At 48.7% G+C, this 23,155-nt stretch overlaps 1 protein-coding gene and 1 long non-coding RNA gene across 2 annotated transcripts in view; both read left to right on the top strand.

The window, feature by feature from the left end:
- The window catches only part of MN1 (MN1 proto-oncogene, transcriptional regulator), a 34,251-nt gene extending 28,219 nt beyond the window's left edge, over window positions 1–6,032 (top strand). The window contains exon 2 of the mRNA XM_005524584.3: window positions 1,015–6,032. Coding sequence (XP_005524641.2) covers window positions 1,015–1,202 — 188 coding nt within the window. The 3' untranslated portion in view covers window positions 1,203–6,032. The remainder of the gene's footprint in view (window positions 1–1,014) is intronic.
- Window positions 6,033–18,077: 12,045 nt separating this feature from the next.
- The window catches only part of LOC148182745 (uncharacterized), a 36,573-nt gene continuing 31,495 nt past the window's right edge, over window positions 18,078–23,155 (top strand). The window contains exon 1 of the long non-coding RNA XR_015774230.1: window positions 18,078–18,186. This is a non-coding gene — a long non-coding RNA (uncharacterized LOC148182745). The remainder of the gene's footprint in view (window positions 18,187–23,155) is intronic.

The following is a 23,155-nucleotide window of genomic DNA, read 5'->3' as shown; positions in this document are numbered from 1 at the left end:
GGGCTCAGGAGTGACAGGAAAGAAGAGTAGAAGCTCTGTGTACTCCCAGTGTTTATGGCATCATGTCCCCAGGTTCCTGGTAGTGTGGTGGTGTTATAATGTTTTAGTTATGAGTATCTCTGACATCATGTGATAATCAAGCATTAAAAGCAGTTTCCAGCTTAAGCCAAAGACTTCTGTGCTAGTTTAGCATTATTTTTGTAGTATCACTGTGATTGTGTAACAAGCTGTTCAGTTCTGGATTTGTATCTGGTATAGCAGGAGGTTCAGTGAAAGTAATGTGAGTTTCCCCATGAACTGTGGTACCCCCACACTGCTTGGCTTTGTGGAACAGGAGAAAGGTGATGGGAGGAAAGGTCCTGAGATGTTAAACATTCACAGCTGCTTTTTATCTTTGTCATATTCCACACATTTTAGTTACTCTTTGCATTAAATGTAAAATCCAGAGGAAAAAGGCCTAGGGATATTTAGGATGTTTCAGTTAGGGTCTTAAATTTCTGTGGTTGACAGAAACTAATGATAGCTAAAGATCATACAAAGTTCCAAAATGAAAGAAATTTTAAGGAAAATATCATGGTGCTCCATTAAAAGAGGGGAGGAGGGAGACTGATGCTGGGACTGACCATGAGAGCATGGAGGGTTTGGGGCTGGCTTCCTGCTTGGAGGTGTTTCAGCATCTGTTTCCAGCAGCAGAGGCTGTGCAGGGAAGGAAAATTCCCGGTTGTGCTGCAGTCTAGGACACACTCATCGGTCCCAGGTCCATCCCCAGTGTTCACACATATCGCTGCTTTCTCTCAGGTGGTGTTCTTGCCTGGTGAACAGCCAGCCACACGATCTCACTTCGGGGTGGGGAGGGGGATCCATACCTGTGGTGGTGACACGGTATCCTCCGAGCCGGAGATGTAGGGGAGGGGCACCGCAGGTGGGGAGAGGGGGTGGCAACACTGGCAGGCTGTGAGTTGATGGGATTACTTGTCATGGGTCTCCTAACCTCTCTCTGTGAACCCTTTCCAGCCCACGACCTTCCCCCGAGCAAGACCTCGGCGGCGGCGGCGCAGACGGGCACCCACCTGCAGTGCCTCTCGGTCCACTGCACGGACGACGTGGGCGAGGCGAAGGGCCGGACTGCGGTGCCGACGTGGAGGTCCCTGCACTCGGACATCTCCAACAGATTCGGGACTTTTGTGGCTGCCCTGACTTGAACAAAAGAAATTATTTTTTTTCTTTTTTTTTTTTTTTTTTTTTTAATTTCAAAGGGCCGCTACTGCTAGGTGGACTATTTTTCTAGGTTGGTACCTGCTTAGTGGCATATGGACTGGAAAGGGTTAATTTAAAGTAAACCTCAACTTTTTTTTAATCTTCTGCCACAGTATGTTACCAGTGTTAACCCTTCTGCAGTTAGCACACTTTTGCTTAAGATTTTCCTGCTAGACCACTTTTTCCCATTATTCTGTAACCTTGGCATACATTTATAGATGAGGCCTTTTCCTTTTTCATCTCAGTGTGTGTCCAAGTCACGTATGTCATAATAAGACAAAGATTCTCCTCTTCCTCCTCCTCCTCCTTTTCTTCCTCATTTGCTTTGTTTTTCTTTTTTTCTTTTTAATTTTTTTTTTTTTTTGGTTTTGTTTTGCTTTGTTCAGTGCTTATTAGGATGGTGATCCTGAGGAGCAGCAGTTCAGGAATAAACACCAGTGAAAGCAAAATGGTCAGCATTAAATCATGTCGTAGTGACACCCAGCCTTTGCCAGTCTCATACAAACCAAGCAGTTGATGCTCTGTTGAATGTTCAGGCATGGACCTGCCCTTTCCTGAGAGAATGAGGCTCTGCTATTGAAAAGGTTCAGCCTCGTTTTGCTCTGTGCCTCCTGGTGAGGCCAGGATGCTCCTTCCTCTGTGTTCCTGGGCGTAGCCCTGGGATGGAGCTCTGTCATGAATGGGCTGGTTCAGGCTCAGCAGGGAAGGTAGGGAGAGGTTTCTCTAAATAAGTTTAATGGTCATAATCTCGTCCTCCAAAGGCCCAGAATCCATCTTGCTTGCCTGGGCCTGGTGGTGCTCCTGCAGTTCCCACTTTATTGATACTGGAGAAAAAAAATCCCCTGCACCCTGCCCATTTTTTGCCCATTTTAAACTGCAGAAAGATGCTGTTGATTTGCAGCAGGTCCAGTGTCTCCTGCCCTTGCCAGGGGTGCCCCAGACCCTACCACAACAGGTCCCAGTGCAGATGCAGGGGGCTGTGTCCAGGGGCAGCATTTCTCAATCTGCCAGGGCAGGGAAACCTGGTGTCAGAATCCCCCAAACTCGTTCAAGGCCCTGTTTCTGCCATGCACTGAAGAACAGCGTTGCTGGATGCACACAATAAAAGGAAAGCCATACTTTCCTGCTTGGGCTAGATAATGCTCATTTGAGATGAAAGTTGGAAGCAAACCAGATAAACCCACAACTGACACGATGGGCTGATTTTCCAGTGGTTTTATGTAACAATGTCCATTATTTGTGTGTCCCTGTGCCCAGGAGTGGCCCCGTCCTGCCCTGTGCCTGCAGCTCACCTCCCACAGCTCCTGGAGCTCAGGAAAAGCACTGGAGGGTTTGGTTTTGGTTGTGAAATAAAGGTTGGCCTCTCTAGGGTTATTTATTCATGATTTCACAAATGTGTCCCCGCTGAAGGGACAGAGTTGAAGACTGCTTTATATTTTATCTTTGATGATTGTGCTGGGTCTTTAATTACTTTGACGTAATATTCTCGGTAGACACCAACGGAGAGGAAATTCTGCCTAAAAAGCCAAGGGTGGTCTGGAATCCTCACTCTCAGTCGTATGTGGCTTCAGAGAGACTCGCAGTGTTTGGAAATGTGATTTGAATGTGCTCTTATTAACCATGCATGGATTGATTTATGGGTCTGGTCAATGAATTGACTTTGGATAAATTTGGATAGTTTTTAATCTTGGTTTTCAATATTATTTTACTTTGTATTAAAGCTGGAGCTTCCACGAGGATGAGGATTTTTGCCCATCCTGGAGCAACTGGCTGTGGAGCTGCCGCACACCCACTTGGTTTGGATCAAAAAGCTGGGATGGTTTGTACCTCTGTCAGGGTGTGCAACCAGGAGTGCAGAGCTCCTCCTGCACCTACAATAAAATGTCACTGTCCCCAGTAAAGTATCTCCTAGTAGTCACTGTCAGCCCCCTTCTGGAAGGTGCCTCTGCCTGTGATTCCTCAAGTCCTGGCTAACCTAAGTATATGTTTGATTTTAAATCCTGTCAGCAGAGCATGGGTGCTCTGTGCATGCCAGAGCATTTGTGCTGCTGTGGGGGGCTCACTCTGCAGCAGGGCACCCTGGGGTGACACGGGTACAGTACTGCATTCTATTACTTACAGCTGAAAATTTTGGCCAAGTTCATAGTCTGGTGACATTCCTGCTCAGAGTGCAGTCCCTTGCCTTGTGCTTTGTTTTTAGTTTTTCCTGCTGCACTGAAGAGAACAGGTTTTTCAGGCTTCCTGAGGTCAGGGATGCACACCCTGTGCCACAGGAAGGAACCTGTCAGGGGACACAGAGTTCAGATGATTTTAAAGAGAAATCCCCGTTTGAGTGGAGTTGTGGTGGCTTGGTCTCACCACCCAGTTCTGCTGGCTCATTCTCAGCAGCTTGCACTCCTCTCCTGGAGTGTTGTTCTCATCTGTTTGGAACTTGCTTTATCACTTGCTTACGGAAATGCAGAGCGTAATCAATTCCTTTAAAATCAGTGGAATCCCGTGAGATGAGGAGGCCAGGGTGTCCTGAGGCCAGGGGCTGTGTCTCCAGGTGCTGAGCCGTGCAGCATGGAGCTGTGGGTGTTGTGGCACTTGGCCACCTCTGGCTCTGCAGGCAGTGGATGCAGTGCAGGGTTGGGACTGCCAGGGAGTGAGGAGTTAAGGCAGTGGCTGGCTGGGTGCTGGGCTCAGTGGCTGGAGTTTTAACTGAATCGTACAGTCACACACAGTCCTCTTGCTGAACCTCCTGTCTGATCTTGATTGAACGAGCTCTGCTTGAGGCAGCTGTTAGCCAGGACCAACCAAACCTGCTCTTTTAGGGTTTTGTTGCTTTTTGCCAAAGATAGAACAGAAACTCTACATTCTGACTAGGACAGGCGTCGTGTCCTGCTCATCACCTGGGGATGTGGTACTGACAGCATATACAGAAGGTTCAAGCTTTGTCACAGAGCTGGTGGTACCTGCAGTAATTTCATTGTACCCATTTTCTCCATTAATTTTACACTGAGTGCACTGGGAGTTTAACACGTGTGAAGTGTCAGCATAGCCTGACACAGTAAGAATGGAAGTTACGTCATTTTCTGAATAATAATACTCCAACTGGAACATGTTTGGGAGCTGTAGGTAAAAGCCAGTGGTGGAAGAGGTAAGTTGCACTCTTGTGGAGAGGGAAACTGAGGCACAGACAGCAATGGGAGACTGGGGTAACAGTGGCAAGGCTGAGCTGCACTGAGGTCTGACCTCTGCTTGCTGCAGAGCCCTGTGCCCGAGGCTCACTTCCTTCAGGGGCCGAGTTGGGTCAACAGGGGGAGAATTTTATCAGATACGTGTTCCCCAAATGCCTGAGAGAAACCTCCTGCCTGCGTATCCTGCATGGCTTCCAGATGAGGGACAGTCGTACAAGAAGCCAAAGACCGGTGGTACGATGCACAATCTGCTTTGGATTGTGAGCAACAGCTAAAATGTGGCTTTGCCTTTTGCCGTGGGGATTCTCCCTGGCCGGCCCGGCGCCGGAGGCTCCCACGCAGCCTCGGGGCTGGGTCGGGGGAGCCAGGACATCCCCCATCTCCTGGCCCTGTGCCCTGGTTCCCTCTGTGTTTCCTTAAAGAAACCCTGTGCTTAGTCTGCAAGTTACAATGTCGTAGCAAACTGAGCAAAATTTCCCTTGCATTTCAGTTGGAGGAGTGATCAAATACCTCTTAGCCAAAAAAGGGCAGAATAGGCCTCATTTTATTACATAAATACTCTTGCAAATTTTCTCCAGATCACGTTCTCTTGGGGTTACTTGTTCTCTGCTGTTAGAGCATCAGCAAGGGGCTTTGGGCTTGTTACTTAGTTAAGGTTTTCACAGTGTCTGAGGGTGGAAGGAGATGAGCACAAGATTCTGTCACCTGGATCATCTGGGGAGTTGTGCACTTCCCGTGGTCTCCATGGTCACTCTGGGGCTGGCTGGCCCTTGGGAACTTGTGATGAGGACTGGACTTCCAGGCACCACCAGTATAAGGCAAAAAGTTCCAGTTTTGGGAGGTGGAAGGGATGAGGTGAGCACAGCAGTGGGATGGGCACTTGGGGGGGTGGGCCATAGAATCCAAACTGGTACATTTGATTTATTTTTGTTAAGCTGCAGTGTAAGGTTTTGTCAGCTACTGGATTCACAGCTGTTCAAGGGATGGTGTGTAAGAGCATAACCCATTTTTATAGAATTGTTTCTTCTTTAATGCTTAAGGCTAATGGAGGAAATAGTCTAATTTTGTCTTAGAAATTCTCTATTAAAATTGTTGCTTTGAGTCCATCCGCTCATAGGTTCTGACTGATGAAACTGCAGGTTCTGATTTCCGGCAGTTACAACTTTATCACTATTCACTACCCAAGAATATTACAGCTTTAAAACAGCCTTAAGCAAAAGGATGTTATTTCTTTGTACTAAATTTGGTTCATGGAAAAGAAAAAAAAAGAAACCTCAAAACACTGGTAATCCGTACTGCATTAGCAAACTCTTCTGAAAAATGTTATTGCACATGTAAAATATGAAAACTTGACTCTGCTGTGTGTTAGGCAATCCTGTAATTTTTTTTAATTTTTTTTTTTTCTTGTTAAATTCATTTCCTAAATGCTTGGTTGGAAGACTGTGACGATAGCTCATGAAATTGAGTGTTACTTTTCTTTCTTTTTTTAAATATGTAAAGTGCAGTCTTCTGTATTCCTGCATATTGTACATATCTGTATATGTTTTACTGAGCAACTAAATAACAATAAATATGATGTTAATGGTGGCTACTCTATATTTCATACCAGGTTTGTTGATTTTTTTACTAAGTCCTTTTTCCTGGGGGCATGAAGAAGTGAACTGATACCATTCATATTCAGGTAAGCCCTGGGCCTTGTGATGGTACAAATTTGCCCGTGATCTGGGGAAACCCTCATCCACATGTGGCTCCCTGGGAGGTTTGGACTGCACTTTGCTGATTCCTCTCTGCTGTCAGTGGCAACCCTGTGCCCAGCAGGGTTGGTGGGTTTTAAGTTTTACTTCTTTTTGATCCAGAGGGAGGAAGAAAGGCAGCGTTCATGGCAGCTGTGCAGTCCCTGCTCTGCAGGGAAGCCCATGGAAGATAAGACCTTCCCCTTTGCCCAGGGTGTTCTCCCAGGAGACTGAGGACTGGTTGGGCAGCAAAAGCTTCTGGTGTTCCTCATTCCCACTGGTGACCACCCCCAGCCCATCCTCAGAGGCACTGCAGGATGGTGGCCCTGTCTGTACACTGAGGTTGCTGGTCCCCTCTCTGCTGCTGGGTGGTGGAGATGTCTCTGAGCTCTGCCCAGGTGCTGCTGTGGGATTCTCGGGGCTGTCCTGCTGTCTCTGTGCCCCCTCTCTGTGGCAGCTTCTCTCTTTCTCCTCCTGTCACTGGACCTTGTCCAGAGGGGCTGGACCTTGCCTGGAGCTGCTGGGCAGTGGGAGCAGTCCCCAGGGTAGCTCCCCAAGCCCTGAGCCCTGCATAGACTGCTCCTGCTTTGTCCTAGTTCAGTAAAACTGACCACGAGCTCTGTTAATGGTTGGATTCACACAGCTCCTCCAGCACACGAGGCCATTTCTTGGCTCCCAGATCTCCCACTGTGCACAGGCTTCTTTGCTTCTGCCAGCAGCTGGAGCAGCCCCTCCTGCTCCAGCAACGCTCCGCCCCAAGCTCCCGCTTCCAAAAAGGCAGCAGGAGCTCACTGTTCACTGCACATCACATTAGCAGATGAAAATCAACTGGCTGGTCTTTGATTTCTGCTCTTGACACTGGCTTTACTTGTCACCTGGTAATGTCACCTCTGCTGATGCTGGCACGGTGCCTGCTTATCCCAAACACTCACCTTCATCCCGGGGCACTGTGCTCAGAGGCTCACCTGGTCTGTGTTAGTGTTAAGCATGGATTATAGTTTATTAAGTAAAGAAAAGCAAGTGGTTGGTCCTGGAGCTTTTACAGTTCTTGCTCTCCTAATCATTTCCTGTGGCCTGTGATTGTGCCGAGAGTTGAAATCTGTCTGTAGCTGCATCTCTTTGCCTGAGCCATTTAACTGATTTAATTACGTCCTTTGAGTTACTTTCTGCATGAGGCTTTGAAATTCCTGTCACGGAGGAGACTCTGTAAATATGTATTGTATGTTCAGCAGTCAGGAATCCATTGGCAGTGCAGCTGGATCCCATGTGCTGAGATCTGCTTGGCCCTTCCATGGCCACCACGAAGCCGTGTGGCTGTTGGGCAGCTCTGGCCCTGCAGAGCCAGCCAACATTCCTGTTTGGGGGCTCCTGTGTGTGACTCCAGAGTCCTTTAAACTCCCTTTTCCTCGGCTGTTTGGGTGAGCTGCTTGCAGATTGCTGCAGGTTCTATGAGAGTACAGCAGAAGGCATCTCTCTCCAGAAAAACCAAGGTAAATACAGGAATGAAAGTTTGGGTCAATGGCATCCTTTTGACTGAGAAAGTTGTTAGAAAATAAAATTATAATGGGTTTCTTTTAATATTGATTATTTCCAAAAGTCCCTAGGTCATATGCCTGAAGCGGTATCAGTTTGTAACCCCCTCCAGCAGTTTTAGCATTATGGCAAATAACATCACGTATATTTTGCTTGTAAAATGTTTAAAAACTCTACTCAGGTGAGCTCTGTAAGGCTGTGCTTAGAGGGCAGAGGATGGGGGAGATGTCTCTTCTAAGCTTTCCTTTCTGAGGTGTTGCCAGAGCTCATTAATGGCAGTGCAGGAAGTGGAGATGACAAGACCTGAAGAAAATCATGTAAGTCATCTTTGGTTCATTAGTGCAGGGTTGTGCCCTGTTTTCTAATGGCCAGAGCACAACCAAAATGGACAGAGTAGTGAGGACCTTCCAACCAAACATCCCTTTGTTCCAGCTGTGGAATGGGGATGATGTTGGAGGTGATGGAAGGGGATCCCTGGCTGCCTATTTCCAGCACTGGCAGGTAGCAGTGGGTTTGGGCCCTTGCCAAGCCTTGGTGGGAAGTGCCAGGGGTGCCTTGGAGCTCCCTGGTCTTGGTGGTGAAATATGGGTGGGATATGGGAGGTGTGATCTGTGACTCCTTTGCGTTCTCACTTGGCCTTGGACACGTGTCACCACATCACCGTTGCTGAGCCTTGTTATTTCCTTTTAGATCGTTCTTGTGTCACACCTGTGAAATAAGGAACAGAGGAGGAGCCCTGGTGAATGCTTGCTGTGTCCTCTTAGGGGTTTCTGTTAGCAGTCCACAGACAAAGGAGCTGTTGCAGTGTCACCCTAAATGGATATTGAAACACTTATTTCAGCCTCCATCTCGAAGGAGGCTGAGAAGTTTGATGCTATGAGGGCTTATGTTCTTCCAAAACAGCCTCCTGCTCCGGGGTTAACTGATGGAGAATATTCAGGGCTGAGCTTCAGGAGGTGGGAACTTCTCTCAATTTCCTTTTATCCTCTGCAAAATGCCCCTCTCCCTTCCCCCTTTCTTCCCCCCACCCCCTTTTCTCTTTATAAAGCTGGAATTCTTCCAGACTCTGCTCTGGGCTTGCAAGAAAACTTTACTGTGTAAATTTGCTCTTTGTGTTGGGAGTCCTTTGTTTAAACAGCATTGTGAGCTTGCTGGGGAGGGATGGAAAGAGGGGGAGCTGGGAGGAAGAATTTGAAAAGCCCTGACCCCTGATGAATAAAATCCAGCACATTAACACATTCTTCAATAAATTCATGATTGCAGATAAGGTGGGAGTCCCCAGGGCCGGGCTTTTCATTAACCCCCTGCTGACTAACCCAAACAGACGGAGTGTTTTGTCAGCGCCAGGACAAGCAGAGCCCTTTTGTGGTGGAGGGGCCGGGTGAGCATGGGGAGCGCTCCTCCAGGAAGCCAGGTTACAAAATGGGACTCTATTTCAGAACAAACTCCTTTTGGTTAGTTTGATGAGATTACAGAAAGGAAAAGGCTTTAACAAGGGGCTTATTGAAGCTAAGTAACTGTTCTGAATACAGTGAGGACCAGGGCAGAAAACATATGATTCCCAAGTAAACAGGAGCCTCAACAGTATGGCTGAAACAACAGAGCTGGACATGGTCCGTGTGGTTCTCCTGAGGCATGAGGGAATGCTTGGAGACGTGAACCTGTGTGGGAGCCCTGCAATAACCTGTGCACAGCACCCAGCACAGCAGGGCACTGCTGCCCAGGGCTGCTGGGCACCGTCAGCTGCAGTGCTGGGCTGGAGAGTGCCCTTGGAGGGACATGTGCACCATGTGAGGTGGGCCTTGTCCAAGGTTTCAGCCTTTGAAACCTTCTTTGTACCTCTGGTGGAAAGCTTACTCCAGGAAATATTCTGCTTCTGTGGAAACCTACCCCCAGAATGCTTCCCTCCCACATTAGGGAGGTCTTTTGGGTTGATTATGAGAAAATCTGTATGTATTGAATGATCTGAATCCTGTGCCTTGTGTTCCCAAGTCTTGGTCACCCAAGCAACTCAGAGTATCACTCAGCCCAAAGAAAAGTTTTTTCAGATGAAATGCAGAAAAATCTTGAGTTTGTCTCGGGTTCCTGCTACCTGCTGGTGATGACTGTGCTTTTTTACCCATCCTCTCAGGAGATAACAACTTGTGGTGGACTCCAACCTTTTCCCAGAGCAGCTTGTGCCCAGGTGAATTGAATCCTGTCCTTTGGGAGTAAACCCAGGTTCTCCTGCACAGGACACTGCACACGTGCACCCAGAACCCTGCTGCAGACATGCACAGGTGAGACCTGCAGGTGAGGGCTGCAGTGCTGGGGCTGGGGGCTGCAGGCACCATCAGCCCTGCCAGCTCCCACCTGAACTCTGCAGGCCCAGCCTTCTTCCACTACTGTGTTTTTGGTGTGTCCTTTCATTTACCTGCAAGATACGATTTTAAATGATTTCCCATTGCTGCTAACAGAAACTTTTTGTTAATTTCAATGGAAAAGAATTCCTCTCTTTTAGAGGAACTGAAGTGTGCCAGCTGACTGCTCCTGGCCCCATCAGCATTTCATCTCCTCTCCTAAATGCAAGGGTAGGTGCTGGTTTTGATGCCCCAGAACGAGACTGGTACAGCCTCCACTCTGTGCTGAGCTCCTGGTGTGCCAGGAGCTTGGGGGTGATATTGGGGAAGTGGTTGACAATTTAAGCCTGCAATCCCTTGTAAACAAACACTGTGTCTGCCATGGCCTTCTCTTCCAGCAGCAAACATGGCAGGGGCTCCTTTGCAGTCTGTGTGAAACTATTTACATTTCAGATGTTAATAAAGATAGCGAGAGAAATATTTTATTTGTATTAAAATCAAATTATCTCAATTCATGGACCCTCAGTGTCCCTTATTCTTGATGCAGTGAGATTAAACGTAGTCAGTTTCCCTAATTAATGGCCCACACCCTCATCTCTGAGAAATCTCTGTGTCGGGCTCAATGCTGTGCACAGGTTTTGGCCTGAAATAACCCCAGTGGAAGAACCTCTAACCCCTGAAATAACCCCTAACCATAACCCATGTGCAAACAACCTCCAAAAAACACTTATAAGCCTGATACTCCTTATCAAGGCTCTTGCTTAGGAGCCCAGGTGAAGGCAGCCCAGTGTGTGAGAGATTACTGCTGTGTTAATGCAATTTCATATTTTACTGTCACTTCATTGACAAGAAGCATCTGGAAGAGAAAACCCTTATTGTTTGGGTACATACAAATGATGGGTTCAGGCTCTGGCCATTGGTCTCTGTGGCCTGTCTGCCTTGTGCCAGGCTGAGGAGCATTTCCCTCTGAATATCTCTCCTCAAAGCCCTCTCTCCCCTCACTGCTGGCAGAGCAGAGGCAGCAGTTTAATGGTTTGAACACATGGCTCTGCTGGGCTGACATGTTCAACTGGAAGGAGCAGTCACAGCTCCTTCCCATGGAAAATCCATCTGTTCCCCTGCATTCCCTGGTGTGTGGGGGTCTCGGTGCTGGGGCAGGGGGGACAGTGGAGTGGGTATTATTTGCCGTGCACTCTGCTCAGCTGAGTGTGGCTGTGCATGCTGGAGGGGGCGAAGAGGGGGTCCTCAGGCACGTTCCCTCCCCTTCCTCTCCCTTCATTTACTGTTTGAGGCTTTGCTTTGTAAGAAAAGGCTGGTTTTTACGTTGGGGCTGTTATTTATTCCCCTCAGCTGTGCTCAAGCTCACAGAGGGCTTCGGAGCCCCTTGGAAGAGCTCCATGGGCAGCCTGTGCTGGAGAGCCGGGGCTGGGCTTGGCAATGGGGGTGCAGAAGGGGTTTGTTCAGGGTGGAGGTCTGGGGATTAATCTGAAGACAAGGTTTTGTGTTTCTTTTCCCCTGGAATAATTTAAGTTTGGCTCTTTCCAGGCACTGGAAACCCTCCAGCAAAAATTGAAGGGATGGTTGTGGGGCAGAGGGAGTGTGCTCACAGTGCCCCAGCCAGGCCCAGGGCTGCCAGCCCCAATGACACCCAGGAGTGGGGTTGTGAGAGTGGTGGCCATGCTTGGCTGAGGTCTGACCACCCTTGCAGGATTTCTGTTTTGGGTTGGCCTCTCTCGAGCACTGGCAGCGTGTCCCCATGGTGTGGGCTGGGGTGTTTTCTCTCCATCCTGGGCAGGCTGTTGTTGGACAGTCATTAGCTGGTCATACCTGGCCCAGTTGCTGGCCTGGGTGGATGGGGGCACAGCCTGGGTGCTGCATCCTGGCGTGCTGCTCTGTGCCCTGGGGCTGCACATCTGCTGTCCGTGCGGCTGGGACATCTCAGCAGTGACACACAGCCAAGGGAATGGCACAGGTAGCTCCCAGCCTGAAAACTAAGGCATTTCATCTTAATTTGAGCTGTTAAGAAGTATCTATTTTCCTGTGATTTATGGAGTAAGATCAGGCCGGGAGGCCCAGGTGGGTCCTGCACAGCCCACGGGGCGTGACCCAGGTCGGAGCCCAGTGGGGCCAGTACAGCCTGTGATGGGGCTGGCTCAGCCTCCCAGCACTTTGAAGGCTGTTTGTGTTTGATGGGCTGATGCGTGTCAAATGCAATCCAGCTTCCCACTGTCTGCTCTGGCAGCCCCCTGAGGTTGGCCTTTGACAGATAAAGCACCCCCTCCCCGAATTTCTGATTTCACACTGATGCACAAACATTCTTTGGCAATTTGAGCCCATTGTATTAAAGTAGTTAAATTCCTTAAGCATGTGCCTCTGAGATGACAGTGGTGATATTCATTACAGAGATACCGGGGTGGTGGCAGTGCTGGCTCTCTGGCTGTGCTGGACCTGTAGCAGGGATGGACCCTGAGCCAGTGGGAACCCTCCAGAGGCTGTGGATGAACCACAGGTCCACGGAGCTGTGGACACTGTGGCACACACTGACAACAGGTCATGCTGTGTGCAGTGCTGCAGCATGCACATCCCTGCCCTCCCTCATCCTTCCTGTGCTGGAGCAGCCACACTGGCCACTGGAGCAGGAGCTCTGTGTGTGTGTGAATGAGAAAGTGTTAAAACATGAATCTTTCTTGAGTAGCAGCTTTGTGCTGGACCTCAAAGAAATCACTCTGCCTGTCCTAATGTCAGTGTGTTGTGGGACTTGGCTACTGGACCTGGTCTGGCAGCCTCCTTTTCCAGCCGGGAGTGCCCACTGGTTCCAGGAATAGCCTGGAAGTCAGGGAAAAAAGGTCTCAGAGAGGGAAGTAGCTTTGGCAAATGCAAGAATTGAATTGTTCTTTGCTATGTGGAAGAGCTGGAGGGGGCACCATTGCTGGGATGTGTTACAGTCCTGCCTCTCCTCTGTGAGCCCTCGCCTCAGAAACTGCCCCATCTGATGGAGTCACTTGCGAGTTAAGATTTTGTTTCAAATGTCTTAAGTTATTATTGATGCTTGAAAAGGTTACATCTGCAACTCATTTTCTATGTCATTGACGTTCTTTTCTGACAAATAATTTCAGAAATATGCAGCAAAATGTTTTGGCCCACAACCACTGCAGCTCACCAAGTGTGCAGACCAAATTTTTACACATTTTGTACGAAAAAGTTTAACTCCTCATGTTCTCTCACAGCTCAGCCAGGCACAAGGGGGACACAAAGTGCTTGCTGCTGATCAGACATTGCTGCTTATGCAGTGCCCAGGTGAGTGATGAGAGCCATGGTGGGCACAGGGGGATGGGCACAGAGCTCTGTTCCCTTCCTGCTCTCTGCCATGGGTTGGGCTGTGAAGGGCTGACCATGTCACTCTATCAAGTGCTCAGTGCAGAAAGGAAACATGAGGGAAAGAAACTGGTAGGTGACCAGTTGTAGTCACAGCCACATCTTCAGTTCCAGAGAAACACAGATGGGGAAGGGAAAACTTGGTGGTGGTGCCAATCCTTTATAGTTTTGTTGACGCCCAGGATCTGAAGTGCAGGTGTTACGTGGTCGCAAGACCCGGAAGAGCTTCAGACAACAAACCTGAAAGGGAGAATTCAGTAATTTTTCTGGGGTAATCAGACACTGTTTGCCACTGCTCCCCACCATGGTGTCAGTGACTGCAGCCAGGCACACTATTCCTGGGCTCACAGGAGCATCCCAGACTGCTCCATGCAGAGGGACAGGCTTCCTGGCTTCCTAGCTGCTGTCACAGCGTGGTCATCATTTCAGGGAGACATGATCCAGATCTTTTGAATGAGAAAGCAGTAAGTGTCCTTGACTTTGTGATTAATGCCCAGGTGTGTGAAGGTGAAATGTGAGACTTGCCTCCTAGGAATGATCATCAAAGCCAAGCATCATTCATGTGGTTTGCTTCGGAAGGTGGAACTTGTCTCTTTACCAAGCACTGGAAATGTCCAGCATCACATTTGTAACAGATGGGAGCTTTTACAGTGCTGCTCAGACAGAGCTGTGACCTCCTTCTGGTCTCATTAAATGTTAGGCAATTGGCACATTCTCTTCTGTTATCTGAATTTCCAGCCTGGCTGAGAAAGGTGCTGCTGCAGCGAGCTGGGTGAGGTTAGATGTCATCTGAGTGTCTCTGCTTGATGTGCCTTTGCAGGCAGAGCTCAGCGGGAACTGTGCTATTGGGATGAAAGCCGGAGCTTAACCTATGGGCGGTTTGAAATAACTTCATTGTGGAGTGGTATCCAGAGTGAAGATGGGACTCCACAGGAACGCTTCCCTTTCCCCAGCTTGCCTTTGTTGTTGCTGCTTTGGTGAATATTAAGAGGGGTTGCTGACCCTTGCAAGCCCTCGACCTTTGTATCTAAAGGCTGGTGGAGAAGAGCCCTCTTCTCAAACTCACCAAGCCAGTCTTTCCCCAGCGCTCTCCTTTCTTTTGCCAGCGTGACCCTATGGAAATGCGAGCTATGGAAATGCACCTTCAGAGCTGCCACCCTGGGAGCAGACTCGGTGCACTTCCACCGTGTGTGGCTGACTGCTCTGCTTTGCATCCATCAGGCAGGGTCGTCTTCCCTGGGATGGGAATGTGCAGGTGGTCTGGCTCACATCCTGCAAGACAGACCCGCTTGGTCAGGGTGATAAGAATAACAGAAAAGTGCAGAGGAAACTTATCTGGGAGAATGTGGGAGGCACGTGGCTAAAGGCTGCACTGAGACCTAAGGGAACAGCACAGGAATGGCTGTGGTGGCTCTTGTGGGTGGCTGGTCTGTGCACAGCATTGCTGCTTCCCATTTGGAATGCAGGACCATGCAGGCATGGAGGGGGGGACTGTCTCTGAGCTAAACGGTGCATTCAGGAACGAGGATCAGAGCTGGATGTTTCCCAGAGTGGGACACGCATCTTCTATAAAGCCAGACTGTCCTGCAAATGGCATGGGAAAGACAAAGAGCAGTGGAGCAAATCTTTTGCCTCTTCACCCCACTGTTCTTGCTACTGATGAAGCAGTGAGGTGTGAGTGTGACGTACCTTGTCATCAGTGGCCATCAAAATCTCAGATATTTACTGAGACTTTCTGGTGGGCTGGGAGCTGGAAGCTCTGGCTTCAAACCCCATGCTTTAGCAGCTAATTGTTTCTTTTTGTGTTTTATGAGAAGGTGCCTAGTGAAGCAAGACCATAACTTTAAAAACTGGATTCCTTTGGTTAACACAGCTGTTTTGAGCCCTCCAAGTGTTTCTCATGGCTCTGAGGAAGCACAACGTAAAGGCAGATTGTTGCACAACAATACCAGTAACATAACGATAGCAGGCTGTCTCTTTTGTCTGTATTTTGAATGCTTTTCCTAATGACAGTTAATATGTCCTTCAGCTAACAGGAGTTTATTTTCTTAAAAATTTCTAGCTTACTGTAACTGAGTTCATGTATTTGTATTTTACACTTGTATTTTTTCTATCTTACTTTTCTTCTTGTTCTGCAGTGCTGAGAGTTTCACATCATACCATCTTCTTTTCATGTGGAATCATGTCTGCAAGTGGAAATGTAGCTCCTGTTCTTGCAGCTCAAGCTGTGAGAGCTCTTTGCAGAGGAAGGCATGTCATGCACAGCCTTTCGCAAGGTCCCTGCCCCATCAGGTCTTGAGATTCTTTGAACTTCTCTCCCTTTGGGGATCTGTGCTTTGCTGCCTAAGAACTGTCAGAGGATGTTACTGTTTTCCTCTGGTTGGTGAGGATGTTCCCTAAGATGTGTTCCCATTAATCCAGCTGCATCAGGAAGCACAGTGCAAGGCTCACACTGCTGAAGTGAATCTGGTCCCGGTACTGGAGCTCCTGTGATGGACAGTAATGAGATGCTGAGTGGATTTGCAATGAAAACCCAACTGGCTGCGCATGCAGGGCAACAGGACAGCGGCTGCTGTCATCTCTCGTTTTGCAAACACTAGCAGCTATGAGGATTTTTTAATGTTTCATGATATTTAAGGAGGTTTTGTTTCTAAAATCTGGTAAAACATCTCCCAGGCTCCCTCCTGTACAGTATCTGTCAGCCTTCTGGGATCAGTCAATATTAATTTGAGACCCTTGGGAATTTGTTTGGATGTTATGGTGCTGAACACAGTTTGTATGTCCAGACAGACAGATTCACTGGGTATGTTCTCCTGCGTGGAATCACGGGTGTTTCTGTCGGCCCTGTCTGTCTGCTTGGAGTGTCATTCAGTGGATGCCCATGAGACAGGTGTGCTAATGAAGGGGTAGGACTTTCTGAGGAGGAAGTGGTGGAGATGAATTCCACTTCCAGGCTGTCGGAAGAAGGGACAAAAATTATATTCTGTCTGGAACATTCTCATTCTGGTTGCTAGAAGCTTCCTGCTGATCTCTAGCCTGGGTTTATTCCCGGCCTCCTTCTTCCTCTGTGTTCCCATGACAGCTTCCCATCCCTTCAGTTTCCATAAGGCTTTTCTTTCCCAGTGGTTTTCTTTCTCTGTACTGTCAGTGAAGCATCCAAACACACTTATTTCTGAGCCTGAGCAGTGCTAGCATCTCTCATGGGGTTGGCTCTGCAGTGCTTTGTTGGTCCTGGTTGCTTTGCCCCTGTTCTGGTTGGCCTCTTTTTCCCCAAGCCTGGGTGAGTGGTGTCTGGAGGTTTGCAGGTTTGGTTACGTGCAGCTGTAGGAGATGAGGAAATATTAAAAACAATAAAAATGTGAAAAAAGTGGAGTGAAATTTCTGTGCGGTCTAGTAAAGGTAGAAGGGATCCTCCACAGGTGTTAGGGCGACATATTCTGCCCCTGGCATGTGAGCACACAGCAGTTCCCTGCAGGATCGTGTCCCCTCTCCAGTCAGCACTCCAGTGTTTTAGAGGACAGGAATTAATTAAAATGACTTGATAGATTTCTTGCTTGGGTATAATATGAACTGTATCCTGTGAGTAAGAGGATTTGTGATCTGCTGGTGGGCAGAATCACCATCTATTTCCCCCTGTTGTTGAAGGTCTAATTGAGCTTTCTGACTGTAAGGAGATCGATGGGCACAAGCTTTGATGGAGCTCATCTCAAAGAACGCCTCTTCCTGCCAGAGCAAACGACATGAAAATGAGTGTCAGGTTTTAGGGCTGAGCTCAGCTCCTGGCAGGAGCAGGTGAGAGCCAGCTTTGCAGCCCTGGTGCTGCATGGAGCCAGGACTGCTGGGGAGCAGAGCAAGAGCAGTGCTGACTTCAGTGGCCCATCTGCCTGTCCCAGGGGTGCTGCTGCAGGGGGATTAAAGTGGGGATTTGCCCAGTTGAGGAATGAGGAAACTCCTCATTTCAAATGAGACTTCTACACTTTCCTCAACAACTAACTATAGTTTCCCTGGTATTACCAGGCTACCTTCCTGCACCATGTACTTATAACCAAGTTTTCTGTGATACTTTTCTCAATGAGATAATGTAAAATGCCGCTGTAAATAACCTCAGGTTAGCTTTGTGCTTGTGGGATGATCATTAAGTCCAAGCTATAACCACAGCTAAAAAATATATTGCTCCTTAGACCTCTGGTTCATTGCTCTCTGCAAAAAAAATGACAACACGCAGATCATCTTCCAGGAAGACTTACATCAAGGGAGTGCAGTGCTGAGGTGCAGCCCTCTCCTCTGTTGGGGGGAAGCTCCCACTCAGATGTTGTGTTTTCAATTCTGGTCATTTCTTTGCAATTTGCAGAGCAGGGGCAAGATCAATAAAGTCGCTTTGTAAATTGGTGATAGGAAACATAATTAACAGTGTTAAGGATTTAGCTAACAGTGTGGGTTAGGAATCCTAAATGACCTAATTTGTGACATGGCTTTTGGCTGGGGATTTGGCTGACATAATCAGGTGTCAAGCAAGACACCTGTCACTTGTTCATGGCTGGGAATATGGATTAACCTGAAAAAAGCAAACACCTGTGAAGGGTGTGTGAGCTGCTGGTGGTACAGGGAGGGGCTCTGAGACATGACTCACTTTCAGAGCCTTCAGGTTAAAAACCTGAGTGGCAGAAGGCAGAATGTGGGGTTATTTTGTGCAAGCTGTTGATGATTTATTGATGTGATGATGATCCTTGGCAACAAGTTGCATGTTGAGGCTTGAGGTCTGCTAGGAAGGTGAGTAAGGAAGGTCTCAGGTGGCACTGGGGCAAAGTGGAGGGCTGTGATGATGTGCTGGGAGGGCAGTTTGTTTTCCCTGTTGGGGGCTGCTGGGCTGCAGCAGGGAGCAGAGGTACTGTCTGATGTGGGCTTGAGGATGGCAGCAGAAGTACAGCTCTCCTGCACTGCTCCTGCCTGACACTTGTGTCAGACACCTGTGGGCAAGCCCTGAGCTTCTGGAAGGGCCTTCAGGAGACAGCCTGCATGGAGCACTGTTCATCCTACAGCTGAGGAGAGCCAGCTGGACCTGGAAAATGTCTGCAGTTGGGTGTCCCCTTTGTATGACAAGTCACTTAATCTGCATTTTCACATGTGTGAAAGCAGAGCAAGGGAGGATCCTGCTGCATCTCTAGGCTGGGAATGTTTGAGCTCCCCATCCCTGCCATGGGGCTGATGTTCTGGAGGATCTCCTTGGCCCCTCCAGCACTGTGGTGCCTGTGCTGTACTCTGTGCTCAGAGCAGGGCTGGCATTGAAGGCAGCTGGTGTTGGCCTGCTCCTGTGACACACCACAGCCTGCTCAGTTTTTGGCTGTGCTGTGTGTCTGTGGCGAGAGCAGGGAAGGCTGGAGCTGCTTAGCTCTGTGGCCACGTGAGCCTGGGGGAGGCTTTTCCTTGCGTGGGGTTGATGGAGGGGACAGAAGGTGCTGCTTTGGAGCTGCCCAAGCCCCACTGGCCTGTGGGCCAGGCTGGGGCTGGCCGTGCTGGACCTCCCTGGCCACCCTGCCTGCTCGGGCAGAGGCTCAGTGCCCGGCCCTGTGGCTGTCTGCTGTCATGCCCACAGTTTTATTGGTGCTGCAGCCCCTCTGCGGAGGGGCTGTGCCCATCTCGCCCATTCTTTGGAGGCACGGTGGGGGCTGGCACTGCTCTCTTCCATGCTGCTGCCTGCTGGGCCTGGATGTGACATTTGGCTGGTGCTGCCAGGCCACCAGGACTGTGGAGCTCTTTCTCTCTGCTGCTTGTTCTCCTGGGGCACAAATTGCATCTCTTAAAGCACTTAATAAACTAACAATGGCTTGAAAGGAACAGAGTGACATCCCAGGGAGGCACTGAAGAGCTGTAGGAGGAGAACCTGCGAGGAGGGTGGGCACAGAGCTGCTCTCAGGAAGGTGCTGGCTGCTCCTCTGGGTGACAGCTGCAGAGCCCCCTGACCTTGCCCACTCTGAATTGGTGGCGTGTGGTGCCAGTGTTGTTCATGATCCCACGGTACATCGGGAAGCAGAACCTGAGATTTCATTGTGTGCTGCAGAGGGAGGGAATGTACTCAAGCTCTTCCTCGGACTGATGTGGGATGGGGACTTTGGGCAATAAATAACGTGATGACATCAGGACTTAGGTGCTTGTTGAGCTGCATTGATTTCATTCAAAGGGCCTGGTGGTTGTATTGATCTGGGTCTTTCTGTGCCTGGGGAGTGGGCAGGCTGGTCCCAAGCACACGTGGGTGCGTGTATGATGTTTTACCAAAGCCTTTTGGTGCTTTGCACGCAGTTTCTCAGCAGCTCTGGGGTGTTTGCTCAGGTGCCTGTGCAGGGGAAGAATCTCCCCAAAGGGTGATGCAGTTAATCATTGCTAGCTGCCCATAATGAATGGGTGAGCAAGAACCTCTGTGTCTGCTTATAGACTTTAATTACTCCACTGTAATTGAGCCAATGCACAGGCTAACCTAACAGAAATAAAATACCCTGAACTGCCCCATCCCAACCCCAGACCAGGCTGTTTTTTCCAGACATTTGTCCCAAGCCAGAACCACTTGCCACTGTAATAAGGGAAGCAGCAGTCTTCAGGGTCACTTACCCTCCGTGGCTGTGCCAGGCCTTGTTCCCCCCTGACCCTCCTGGCTAACCTCCTCATTCTTAACGGGGGGCTCTCCTCTTGTCTCTCAAGGGCTAAACTTGTTAAAATGAATCACATTTGGCATATCTCCCTGTGGTGCCTCTCCAGATAAAAGTGGTCCCAGCTCGCATGCTCTATTTTTGTTTTGTTTCTGTATGTGGCAATTTTCTCTATACAAAACCCTCTTTTGTCAGTTTGTAGAAGAGATTATGGGGAGACAAGAGCCCGCCTTTTTTATATCCATCTTGCACTTTCTCATGGCTCCACGGATGGTATTGTTCATGGCCAAGGAACAATGACATTTTTCTGTTCCCATATCTGATGTGATTAAAGGAGCTGCAGAGCAGAAGTTACACTGAAGATTATAATGAACAGAGGAGACCTTGCTACTGGACATGAGATGCAGGGGAAGATTTTAGCCCTGGATTTACTTCCTGAAAAAAAAAACAAAACCAAAAAACCTACCCCTTTTTCTAATCTGCAGAAAACATCTGAAATTATGCCCTGGGTAAGACTGTGAGTGGACAAAGTGCATCCTGCCTGTGCTGTCCTGGCCGTGGTGTGCCCTCCTGTTGGGCTTAGCATGCGAGCAGCCACCCTCACTCCCCAGGGAGCTGCATCTCCACGTCTGGGAGAGTGCATTTGGACCTAAAAGCATGAGGAAGAGGCTTGCCAGCAAGCTCTTAGGCCAGGGGCTGTAGCCCTTTTAGAAAGACCAGAGAAGACCCTGCGTTTAAAAATTTTTATCTGAAAGGACCAGAGAGATGTGTGAAAGAGCAGGAGCTGGGAAAGCTGGTTCTGCATGGCTGGGCTCCTTCCCGTGAAGTCTTTAACAGCCAAGAGGGACCTCCTGGGGGGCTTTGGAAGGGGCTTGGAAACTGCTGAGGGTTTTTAACCTTGTTTCCTGGGGAAGTATGCTGGCTGCTCTCTGCCTGTGAGAGCAGGAGCTCTGTTGCAGGGGCTGCTGAGTTAGTGTGAAGAGCAGTGGCAGGCCTGTTCATGTGGAGAGGGGGCACGCTGGAGCACCTGGGTCTGCAGGCACCAGCTTTGCTAGATAGACAGTCTCATGCTTTTATTTCAGTTTTCAGAGCTGTGGAAGAAGGGCATCTGAGGTCTTTCAGTGACTGGCATCCTTGCACAGAATTAGTCATCCTAGAGCTGGCATCGGGAGGGAAGGACATGCTTTGTATTGCAGTTGTGTTCTCCACACACTGTTTGCTGTACACATTTGCTTTTCCTCTTGATAACTTCTCTGTGGACTCTTGCACCAGAAGCAGTATTTACCAATGCATATTCGATCTGCTGTGTGATGCTGGGATGCACAGCTGGAATACTAAACTGTCTCCATCACCAACACACAGAGAGCTTGGCAGGCTCTTGCAGGAGGCCCAGTTTTGTAGCAGCATGAGCAGTGGTGCTGCAGAGCCTGTGAAAAATCTGTTCCCAAATGCTTTTGGGTATGACCACCCATGCCATAGCTGTGGGGAGGCATTGGGGGTCTCTGGTTGAGAGGCTGAGGCTCCCTCTGGTCCCCATCCTCTCATCAGGAGATGGAGTTGGTGGGTGCACAGAAGCAGAGTGTCTGGTACTGATGCCCACAGTGCTGCCTGTGCCCTGCCCAGCATTGCCACTGGGTTTGAGTGCCCTTTGCAAAGGGATTTAGGTGCTCACATCAGCTGGATTTGGTTCTTGTCTCTTTGGAATTTGCTTTTACTTAGTGTTTTCCTTTGAGGTCATGTAAACAACTCAAATGACTGTGTCTGTGTAAAGAGAAGGCTTATTGCAAAAAGTTGAGTTTCTGGAGACTGCTGCTGTTGCCATGCTCAGTGTTGTATGGCCAGAATGGAGGGGGATCTCTGTCTTGAGGTCCCTCAGCTCCTACTAGGCAAAAACTGAGGTGCTGGGCAGGGCTATAGTAGTGGGGCACCCTCCAACTCTGCTCAGCTCTGCATTTCCTCAGGCATGCAACTGGCTGTGTTGATTGTGGGAAATGTGTTTGTGCTCCCCCTGAAAGGGAAAAAAATAAATTTATTGTCTAAAAAATAAATCCTTGGCAGTCATCCAGAATACATGTGCCCCTGTGTTACAGGGGAGGGTTAATCCTGGTTTGAGGGGTAGAGGCTGGTGTCAGCCAAGCAGCACAGTACACAACATGTTAAAGTTCTGTAAGGAGGGAGAAAAGCTTTTCTACCTACAAGGTTAGTCAGGGATCAATGAATCAAAGACATAGGTATTTCATAAAGCAGGTGGCAGGAGGCAGCCCTTGGATTACTAGAAATAATGTGATATATTAGCCCTTGATTTGGCAGAGTCTGCCTTATACTAAAGAGGAGGAGAGTGTAAATTGTGATGATTTGTGTAGAGTTTCTGACATTATCTTGGCATAAAAAGGGCAATCTATATAGATAAATGCACTTGATTGAAACCGTGCATGAGAATTTTTATATGCACTTTTTTTCATGATTAGAGAGGTCTGGGATGGACATGTGGAGATCTGTGTAAAATGAGGGTTTGTAACTTTCTTTGAGGAAATTATTTTGCCAATACCAAAAACCTCAGGATTATAATAAAGCATCCCAGGCTTTCTTTTTTGTCGATGGACCTTTTTTCTGCATTAGTTGATTAGTACTTGTTCCATATACAAATGCACTTTGCTCTTTGTGCATTAGAAATCCTGCCTGCACGTAAGCTGTTAAAGCCATCACTCCAAAACCAGCCTGCTTGAGACATAAGCTTTCCAGTCAAAGGGCTTTTTGTTTCCAGTTTGCAGCATTGCAGGGCTCCAGGTTTTGTCTCTTCTATGTCAGAGCAGGCTGCTGGGATCTGAAATCTTGGACCAAGTGTGTCTAGGCTGGCAGGAATTCAAGTTTTGCTCTGACTTTGTAGGGTGGTCTTCACAAGTATCTCCTTGTGAGAGTCAGGTCAGTGCTGGGTTCAGATCATCCTGTAGAGATTTGAGGCCTCTGGTGCTGTGCTGAGTGTCCCTGAGCTTCTGTCTTTGACTCTACAGACCAGCAAATTCTGTATGTACATGGACACAAAAGTCTTACCACAGCATGTGCCCTGGGGACGGCTGGATTCAGAAATGGAATGATTC

This window comes from Pseudopodoces humilis, chromosome 20 (genome assembly GCF_049639895.1).
Source record: "Pseudopodoces humilis isolate 2021_Gansu_Grassland_sample_001 chromosome 20, ASM4963989v1, whole genome shotgun sequence".
NCBI classification, from domain to species: Eukaryota; Metazoa; Chordata; class Aves; order Passeriformes; family Paridae; genus Pseudopodoces; species Pseudopodoces humilis.
This window is presented reverse-complemented; position numbering and strand designations above follow the sequence as displayed.